Source organism: Candidozyma auris, chromosome 2 (assembly GCF_003013715.1).
Source record: "Candidozyma auris chromosome 2, complete sequence".
Lineage (NCBI taxonomy): Eukaryota > Fungi > Ascomycota > Pichiomycetes > Serinales > Metschnikowiaceae > Candidozyma > Candidozyma auris.
In genome coordinates, this window is record NC_072813.1 from 874,261 (window position 1) to 884,630 (window position 10,370).

General features: G+C 44.7%; 4 protein-coding genes across 4 annotated transcripts; 2 read left to right on the plus strand and 2 right to left on the minus strand. All coding sequences in view use genetic code 12, as the record gives it.

Annotated features, from left to right (window-relative positions):
• Positions 1-264: 264 nt before the first annotated feature.
• Positions 265-2,112, minus strand: CJI96_0001856 (E3 ubiquitin-protein ligase HEL1; the record flags this gene model as incomplete). Its single annotated transcript, XM_029035384.2, has 1 exon — positions 265-2,112. The coding sequence occupies one exon, from the start codon at positions 2,110-2,112 to the stop codon at positions 265-267; it is 1,848 nt and encodes a 615-aa protein (XP_028890626.2).
• Positions 2,113-2,364: 252 nt separating this feature from the next.
• CJI96_0001857 (protein-lysine N-methyltransferase) lies at positions 2,365-4,326 on the minus strand (the record flags this gene model as incomplete). The annotated part of the gene is made up of 1 exon (XM_029035385.2): positions 2,365-4,326. The coding sequence occupies one exon, from the start codon at positions 4,324-4,326 to the stop codon at positions 2,365-2,367; it is 1,962 nt and encodes a 653-aa protein (XP_028890627.2).
• A 1,356-nt stretch (positions 4,327-5,682) lies between these two features.
• On the plus strand, positions 5,683-6,054 carry PAM16 (import motor complex subunit PAM16; the record flags this gene model as incomplete). The annotated part of the gene is made up of 1 exon (XM_029035386.1): positions 5,683-6,054. The coding sequence occupies one exon, from the start codon at positions 5,683-5,685 to the stop codon at positions 6,052-6,054; it is 372 nt and encodes a 123-aa protein (XP_028890628.1).
• A 1,013-nt stretch (positions 6,055-7,067) lies between these two features.
• On the plus strand, positions 7,068-10,352 carry SET3 (histone-binding protein; the record flags this gene model as incomplete). Its single annotated transcript, XM_029035387.2, has 1 exon — positions 7,068-10,352. One exon carries the CDS (start codon positions 7,068-7,070, stop codon positions 10,350-10,352), a length of 3,285 nt encoding a protein of 1,094 aa, XP_028890629.2.
• Positions 10,353-10,370: the final 18 nt, after the last annotated feature.

Here is a 10,370-nt window from a genome sequence, read left to right on the forward strand (position 1 = left end):
ACTGCTGCGCGCACTAGACCCTTAAACACGCAAATGAAACGCAATGGTAAGAATCGAAACGCAAAAAAGTCTGTGTTTTAAATGGATTTTCTTTTCTCTTCGCTTTCTTCTCCTGACCCTGCTTTCCTTAAACCGCCAGAACTCGGCCATTTCAGATCTTATCTCCACGTGACTCATGAAAAGTGATTATATGCGCATCTTTCATTGGGTCCTGCAGAATCTCTTATCTATTGCCCATTCCGTTTAGTCTGGGTAAGCTCGCGCCTACTTGATTTCCTTAAAGATCAATGAGCCGTCGCTGATGCCGTGATTGGCACACTCCACCAAGAGACGCTGTCGTTTGGCAATTAATGCAGATAAATGCACGATCTTGGACTTCTTCTTCGTAAGAGCTTGCATGATGTTCTCCTCTGATTGTTTCTTTTTCTTCTCCACGCCAACATCTTCGAAGATTCTCGAAAGTGCTTCTACAGTTTCATTGAGATAGTCTTGCATCCCCTCAAAGATATCACAGTAGTTGCTCTTCTCAAGATAAAATGTAAATGCGTAAGTCCACATCAATGTTCGCCTTCCACAAATGAGGCTTCGAATCGCATCAGACATGAACTGGGCATCGTTCCACGACACATTCTTTTTGCTGTTGTGAGTCTGAGATTTCATATACAAGAGCATGTAGCGATGTATATTGGCAAGAGTACGTTCGTCACCCTTCATGGAATGCTGATGAACAGAAAAGCGCTTGTAGTAATGCAAATAACGTGCAAGAGCGTTCTGCTTCTGTAACTTGCCGGAGGTGTCTTCCTTTCGTTCCTTGTAGCGGTTACAAGACCAATGGGATTGGGTATGCTGCCTCCAATCATGTAAGCAAATCCAGCAGAATTCAAATCTACAATGTTGGCAAAGCATATGGTTGCAACCACCATTCTTTTCGATCAGCGAAGAGCACTTGGGACAGTTTTGGGTGTTGGCTTCGATCCAATTAGCTGTCTCTGAGTCGTCCTGGCATCGCTTGACCCACTTCGCAGTGATGTCACAAGGACATGGAAGATGGTTTTCGAACTGACAGTCGAAGCAGAACTCGTGCGAGGCAGGACAGCGGACGACTGGCACATTAGTCAAGAGATTGGTCTTCTTGTAATCATAATCATGGGGCCTGGTGTCCTTTGAGAGCTCTACAAAGTTCTCACAATCCACAGCAGGGCACCACTTGTAGCGACTGCGTGCACCGTCGAGGGAGAGCTTTGCTGCAGCTCGAAGAAGCAGATTTCTCAGGAGCGGATCCTGAGCATCGTCGGGCCTGCTCTCATTGGCAAACTCCACGCCATCAAACTGAAGATCGTACTCATTTATCACGCTTAACTCATAATTTTTGAAGTCAGCCTCTGCGAAGGTCGAATCTTGACTCTCACTTGAGCTACTACTGCCACTCAGCTTCAATTCAATCACATCCACCTCAGTGGAGATTCCATTCTGTAGAATCTTCTCAACATCCGTATGGTACAAGGACTTGCTGCACAGGGGCTCCATGCATCTGATGAGCTCGCCTTTGCCCACATAGATGTGCAAGTATTGACTGTAGCATGGTACACAGAACTCGTGCCCACACGAGAGCAGAAACGTATCCAAGGGGCCAGACTCACAGCAAATCATACACATAAAGTCCAGGCCCTTTGTGGTGATTGGGTAGACAGCGTTAACATTCTCAGAAAGCCCACATCTCTCACGAAGGCGGTTCAGATTATCGAAAAAGTCACTCGTAAGTTCATCCACCAGCCACTTCTTGTAGTGCAACATGACAAGAAGCTCATCAAGCGAGAGTCCAGGAATGACAGTATCTGAAAGTTTTCTGGCAGGCATAACGAACCGCTCCATAATATACCAATTGACCTTCATTGATCTGTAACGACACTGACACAAATGGTTCAGCGAGGGCTTTTGCCATAACAATCTGCTTTCAACAGGCGGCGCTTCAACATCTTGCTCTATGTTTGTCGGAGAACCCTCATCGCTATCCGCTTCGAACAGTATCATCAGGTTATCGTCATCTTCATAGTCGAAGCTGTTAACGGACTCAGCGGACGCCACGGACTCGTCGTCGTCGGAGTGGGGCATGAATAAATAAAATTGTGACTACCTTAGGGATTCTATAAGAGGAATCTGGAGTTCAACAATGTCACAAATGCAAAGGTATGAGTTGGTTTGAGGATGAGTTGATCGAGGTGTAGTTGGGTGATCTACGTTCGCAGCCTTATTGGCATGCATACGAAGGCGTTCATGGGGTCTGGGGAAGAGACGACTTCAAGAGAGATCTATGAAGGTGAGATGGGAAAATACATACACTTTGATTGATTATCGTTTACTGAGCTACTTCAGAAGAGCTTCGACGGAGTGACGAAGAAGGAACTTTTCTTCTTCAATCATGTATGCTATAGTGTCTGCTCTAGGACCCAGAGCCTGGATATCTCTATACCTGTGAAATCGCAGCTCTGCCCAGTTAACGAGAATCTTCTTCTCTGATCCTGACAAGGGAGGCTCAAGTAAGTATTTAAACACTCGCCTGGCCATCTTGTTCTCGCTTGGTGCCTTGGCGAGCTTATAGTAGAAGACCTTGAAGGGCATGGTTATAAGATGCAAAAGTGCTTTCGTCTGCTTGGATGGGTTTCCAGTATCATCAATTCGGGGCAGCAATTGCCATGATTCTGGTGGCTCCTGCTCTCGACATGTAGATTTGCTTTTTGTGCAGCTATCTTCTCTGCAACAACCCTCCTCCTCTTTCCCGTCGCCACAACAGGATTCGTGTTCAGGCTTGTCCTCTAAACAAGCCTCACAATCATCATCATCACAACCTGAGCTAAGCTCATTGACCATTTCAAAGCCAATTGACTCGTACCACTCTAGCTTGGCTACGAGTCTTGCCTCGTTTGTTTTATTAGCCTTGATCTTCTTTAAGTAGGCGAACATTGGAACGGATAAAAGACAAGAGGTGTTTGGATTATTCTTGCAAATGAAACCATAGCGTTGTAGTAGGTATGCATTACTGAGTTCGTCTCCGTACGTGTTGAAAAGCTCATAGTCGTGCTCCTTCGACGGAAGCTGGGTAAGCACAATATCGCAACACTTGGAGCTGTCAGAGAGTTCTTGAACCAATTCAACTTTGTTGTCATCATGTTCCTGATTATATTTTTTCTCCGACGGATCTTCATCGTCATCCTCGCTGAGTGAAAGTGTGGAAACCTCTTCGTCATCTTGATCTGTATCAGCCTCGGATTGTTCCATTTGCTCGATGTCCTCCATCAGTATAGTTTGCTTCGACGACTCCTCTGCGGGTCCGTCCTCTTCCACAACGTTTTCTGCGTCATTTGTTTCATCTTCTTCGGAGTACTCTGAGTCCGATGAAAGCGGCACATCCTCCATCAAATGCTCGACTTTATCTCCATTCTGCTCGTCATCCTTTTCACCCAATTCCTCTTCTTCTAGATCCTCCATATCGTCATCATCATTTCCCTCATCATCATCGTCGCTCTCCTCATGATCACAGCCTACCTCACCGCATCTATCGCACAAGTCCTCGTCATCATCACACATGAAATGGACATTTTCCCTCGGTACAACCTTTCCATTCTCTCTTATCGGCAGTATATGGTTAAAGAGATCAGCTCCCGGAACAAGAGAAAGACCGTGATACTTATCTACTGTGAATGCTCTCGATATAACTGCCTGGACGCATTTGGCGAACAGCTGTAGTTTTGGATGACTTTCATTTACCTCCTCTCCAGATCGAAGACACAACACAGGTGGCGCTTTTATCAAAGTATCATTGGTCTTTGCAAAGTTCACACACTCCAAGTAAAACTGAATGAGCTCCGTCGGGTCAAGCATGTTCAACATGTCACATTCAGAGTTGAACAATGCCTCCTTCTCTTCCTTGGACCACAAGCATAAAGGAAGACTCTGATCGTCATTGTCGTCAATCTCAAACGTGTCAAGGTAAGTGTGCCAGGGGGATCTCTCTCCTAAGGACTGCTCATATAAGAAGGTCAACAGTATGGCGTGCATGCCTCTGGTCAAGTCAATTGCAGGGTCCGTAGGCTCATAATCTGATAGGAGGTTAATCAAGCACGAGTTCTTCGTTGACAAGATGGAACTTTTTGGTATTCTAAGAATCAATCTATCCCCAGTAGGGTCTTCCTGTCCCCTCAATTTCCAGAATACACCGATGCCTCCAAACTTGGACTCTTTAACATCAACCAATTCAGAGTTCCAAAATGCATTCTCCTCGAGCCAGTTGAGTAGATTATCTATTTTCTCTCTTCTTGTGGGGGCCATTCTTAGTACCAGTGAAGATGTAGTCGGCTGATCCGATGAGCATCGTGGTGTGCAGACGAGGCAGTAGGAGCTGCAAGCGACTGTGATACGAAGAATTAGGCGAACGAGTCGGAGTTTGAATTTAAAAAAAAGCATAGCGTCGTCAACTGATATTCTACTAGTTTTTGAAGACTGTTAGCTCTTATATTGCATTGTGTAACAGATGTCACCTTGAGGGTCGCCCTGCCCATATTAGTTCTTAAGGTGAACGAGGTCAAGAATACCAAAATATTGGATGTGATCCAAAAATCTTTTCTAATGATTCACTATGCTATGGAATGAAATATAAGCTCCTTTGTAGCTTCATTGTCAGAGCTTTTAATTATTTCCCCTCCAGTTGTCTCCGTTTAATATACGTTTTCGCAGCCATCAAATGAAGTCTTTTTAAGCAAGATCAGAAACCATACAAAAGCTTGTCGTGTGAAATACCGATATCGATCACAAATTCTGTTGTAATAGAACTTGATATGAGAACAATTGTAGGAACTGATGAAGTTTCAGTTTTGACTATCCCAAATTGGGTAACGGGGCATCCATGTTCAAGACTGTGAATATTTCTTCAGAGTTATATCAAATATACTTTATAGCAGAGATCTAGTTATGACTTTCTTACAATTGTGGCTATTTATATTATCACTAATGCGTACTATGTATCACAGCATAGACCTTCCAAAGGTTCTTGAGGGCTTCCGCGGAGTGTTACCCGGCGCAAAAACTCTTCGCACTATATAAACCCCATCGCATCTGCCACCGTGATTTTAGAAACCACCCATCAGTAGTGGTTATACTACTCTAATATAAGTATAACTTCGTGTTTTCGGACACACTACTATAAAGACCCTAGTGTTGCTCGAACTACGCCGCATTAGCGATAGCGTGACCGGGGCTTCACGTTCAGCTAAGTGTTGGTTGACTCGTCTAACAAGCGGGCCACAATCATCACTCCGTTTCTGGTCTTTTAGAGTATCTGCATTTCTGAGGTTTTCCTAAGCTCTGGCAGATGCAGCGACCATGTCGTTGGCAGTTCCGTCAGATCAAAGCCTGGTGCTACATTTATTTTGTAAGACGCACATGGTATTTTCAAGGTGCGGCAGTAGACCTCTAAAATCGATCTCATGGCTTTTAACTCACGAACTTTTCTCGAAATATTCCACATGAACTGAAGATCCAGTAGAATATGCTTACCCTTTATATTTGTTTGGGGGGTCTATTGCTGCCAGAAGTCTTCATCGAATCAAGTCACGTGACTCTCTTCGGTAGTTCTCACATTTTTGCCCCATGTCAACCCGTTCATCCAAATTAGCATAGTCACATCTAATGGCTCATAGATTACTTGTTAACGTCATCTTCACTGGCGCCTCTGTGTTTGGGCGTGCATTCACTGAGGCCTACAAGCAGGCAGCCAAGGCCAGTGCCACTGCCGCTGCAACCGGAGCCACCAAGGCCAAGTCGGCCGGTGGAATCCCCGTGGAAGAGGCCATGAAGATCTTGGATATCGAGAAAGACCAGCTCACTCTCGAGGAGATCGAAAAGAAATACGAGTATCTTTTCGACGTTAACTCGAAAGAAAAGGGTAACTCATTCTTCTTACAATCAAAGGTATACTATGCCACAGATACATTACGAAAAGAGCTAGAGTATTTACAAAAGATGAGGGAAGCCAAGAGCGGGGAGGAGGCGAAGAATTAGGGAACGCTAGCATGATGTTTGTCACTTATTAGCATATTGGGTCTGTAAATAAATTATATGTTATCTCAAGAACTGTGCTTGTGTAAGTATAGTGTGGATTTAGACAGTTTGAGGTTTGTGAAACTAGCGTTGATGCACCCACCACTTATATCGATGATTTTCCATCTTCATGATCTCAGGAATTTAATAGGACATTCTGGTGAGACGCAGTAATTCATATATATAACAAGTTAATATTCTGTGATGGAATGCCAGGATGAAGACTTGTATGGAGCTGTCATCGAACTTTTGTAGCCTCGCTTCACGAGATGGTCGAGGTATGCTGGTCAACAAAGGCCCTCCACGACATTTAACTTTATGAGCAGTACTGCCGCAAAATTCTTCAACACACCTTGATTTTCTGTAGGATGTTAATTAGGCTCAGTTGTATTTTGATTCAGTTTTATTTATGTTATTTCATTTTTCATTGTAGATCCAGATGATATCGACGCTTCAAGCTGCTAAGTTTCACAATGGTTGCAAAGCGGTCTGAGGCACTAAAAGGCATGCGATGACATAACACAGAATTGTAAAGTTAAAATCTTGAATAGCAAAAATATCAGGTTTTAGAACGAGAACAACCCAATTTAAACTACCTCGCAGAAAAATCTCCTACCCAGATCGTATACGAATCATTTCTCGTTTAGCATCGTGTCTCGCTTCTGGCTGCGAAACGTCAACTCAGATAGCGCCGTACCTATCACAGATATATTTCCCCACTTCATCATCATACAGAGAAGAATACATTTGAGGAATTTCAGGTAAATTAGAGAAAGTCTTTATCAAGTTCACCTACAAAAACTGAGTTTATTCTAAATCTTTTCTCCAAAATAGTGTCCCTGGCGATCGTATACAGCTTGTTTTCATGCACGTGACCCTTGCAACGGTTCGCATACCACAACCGAAGGTTCTACTATCGTACTCTTAAATAGGATAACTCCCACTGGCTTTTTCTTGAACATTCTCTTCGCCTCATGAACAAGGAAAAAGAAAAGGAGCAGCTTCTTCAAGACGCATCCACTTTACTCATGTTCGCCAACGTGGCCCGCCAGGGTCTGGGTCTGCCAGGAGACTCTCCCACAAACGAAAACCAGTCATCTTCACCTCGAGAGAGTGGGCGACCACAAGCATCAAATGGACACACGCCCGCTGCAACCTCTGCCAAGAACTCTCCATCACAGGTGCCAACAAAGTCTCCGGATTCACACACGCTGCAACCTCTCATCCCTCGATCACCAAACCAGCCTACACGGTCGCCTCCACAGCTAAGACATGGGTCCTTGAATACGCCCTTGGGCAACGTGCTGTCACGATCCCTGCCGGGAGGTGGGATTTTGCCTCCGTCTATACCTAGTAGAGGGTATTTCACGTATCCTTACTCAGGTAGTGCTCCGTACCCTACCCTGCCTAGCCTACAACAAGCTCCATCGCAAAATCTACAACCAGCAGTGCCTGGCATAGGCCCACAGCAAACACCTCATTTTCAATCTTCAGGACTCAAGAAAGCTCAACCTGACATAAAGCAACAATCTACAGATGCCTCAAAGATTACACGGCCTCCTTCCGAGCCTAAACCGCAGTCTAATCTTCCTGCTCAAGGCAGTTTCCAAACACATCGCAGGTCGATATCTGGGGGTTATGTGGCACCTAGACAATCACCAGGACCAGCAAATATTGCACTTTCCAGAGGCATCGATGTCGATTCGGGTAAGAGAAGCACTGACAATGCGGTGATTGCAGCTGCTGCTTTGGCAGCTGCTGCCGACATTCCGTTTCCTTTAAAGCGCAACCAAGAAATTCAGAACCAACAATTGCGGAAAGAGGAGGACACGAAGGAAGATTCAATAATGACAGAGCCAGAGGACGATAACAAGACAGATGACGAAACTATTCCACAAAACACACCAAGAGTAGGTGATGCACCTACCTTTCTATCCACTAATACACAAGAAACTGATGCAAAAGTCCCTATTGTTGCTCAGTCTCCCAAGAAGTCTCCTCCACTTAATTTAAACACTGGCCAACTGGGCGAGCTACCGCACAAACTAGCTCCAGCTACTTTTGAGCCAACAGACTCAAAAACCGACAATGTGGCTACCGCCACGGACAGTACATCTACTTACAGACCTCCTCCACTTCATCTTTATAAGGTCGATCCAGATTCAGGAGTTATTGGGTGTATATGTGGAATAGAAGAGGACGATGGATTCACAATTCAGTGTGATATCTGCTACCGTTGGCAGCACTGCTCATGCATGGGATACAGAACAAACGAAGAAGTGCCGGAGGACGAGTATAAGTGTTACTACTGCGACGAGAAGAAGTGGAACAAGTTTAATCCAGCCACATGCAAAGAGAACACTTTGGCTCCTCTTGAGGCAGAGAAGGCAGAGTCTGCCGAGGTAAAGGCAAACGCTGGTAAAAGGAAGGCATCTGGTGGTAGTGGAGAAGACAGAAAGAAGCGGAAGACTGAAAAGGATTCCAAAGCATCCTCGTTGACATCTCTTAATGAAGTGAGACCAGGGACCAATAAGCGGAAATCGTCTACAAACTTGCCAGCGGCAGCATCGGCAGAATCACCGTCTCATCCAGGGGTTCTGGATGTCCCTTTGAAGAACAATCACCAACTTGAGGATGGGGTAACAGCGGAAAGTTATCAAAGCGTTTACTACAAACTCAAAAATTACGACTACAAGATCCCTGTGGTAAAGAGACGCTTGGAGTTATTGGGCGCTATCCTTGAAAGAAATCAAAATCGATCGCTGGCGATCGAGATTGTTCCGCTTGCGCTGTATAAAACCACCAAGTTTAGCAAGGTTATCTTGCCAACTCATCAAAGATACTTGCAAGACAATAATGAGATACGCAAGAATAAGGGCTACAATAAGACGTCTGTTCAAGTGAAGTCTTACAGTGATAATCCCAAACAGAAGTTCACGGGTATCAACAAGGTCGGTTTATATATCACAGACCGGTCTGCCACTGCCGGTGTTGATACAACCATTCCTGCGGGAACCACTGTTATTGAGTACTTGGGTGAGATCGATTTCCTTGATCTGTACAAAGCTAATCATGCGAATCAGTATTCACTCTGGGGAACAGTGAAACCTAAAGTGTCCATGGTCAATTTGCAGATTCTCAACAACGAGGAGCCTCTGTCTATCGTCATTGATTCAAGGTTTGTTGGTACTGAAGCTCGTTTTATTAGGAAAGCCTGTCCGATGGCAGCGAATTGCGAGATCAAGCCGATCTACATTCCTCAGTTGAACGCCTTTAAGTTCATCGTGGTGACCTCGAAACCGATCACGTTGAAAGGAGAGGCAATGGAGGAAGAGCTCCGATTACCTTGGGAGTGGGACCCGGCACATCCCATCAAAAGTATGTTACAGAAGACTCCTGAAGGAGAGTATAAAGAGAATAAAAAATTTGAAGACTTCAATGAGGATGAGAAGTTTTTTTTGATATCTTGCGTGGACGCTATATTGAACTTCACGGAATGTGGGTGCAACACTTCATCTTCAACGTCGCAATGTTCAATTTTCAAGATTAAAAAAGCGACTTCATATCTACAGAGGTCAACCCGAAAGGCATCGGGTCAGTCTAACGCTTCCTTGAGCAAAACAAAAGAGGTATTGATGACTCCAAACAAAGTCAAGGAATTTGTTTCGTGGAAAGAGAGGCTAGTTGAGCGAGATGGCAAGCTACATTCGTCAATATTCTCACTTACTCCTTCTGAAGAATCCAGCGATATTGTAAGTGATGACGAAAGATCAATTGAGCGTTCAGCGACACCTAATGTCCCCACGGTTCCCGACGAATCCTCAGAGCCAGCGGCACGAGACAAAACAGGCTTTTTCCGCCAGCCTTTTAAAAAGCAGTTGGTTATTCGCGGGCAATCCTTGGCGAAACAGTGCCAAGGAATTGTTTCACAGCAAGACAATGAGAATGGGGAACTTACGAGCAAGACAACGCAGGGAACAAACTCCATTGCAGTACCTATAATGCCTGAAATCCTCTCACTGATCCGTGAGTCGGTGAATGAAAAATTGAAGCCATTGGCTAAGATCACAAGTGACGTTAGGATATCCGTGGAACCAACAGACCAGAGGGAAAGCACAAACGGACAGGAGAAGGAAAATAAGCCCGTTAGAGTTGGTGTCGTGCCTTCTCCACAAGAGGAGCTTATTGAAACAGCTGTTAAAACGCCAACAGTGGTAAAGAAACTCTCATTTGCAGACTATAAGAAAAAAATGAAGTGAGAAAACATGGTATATGTC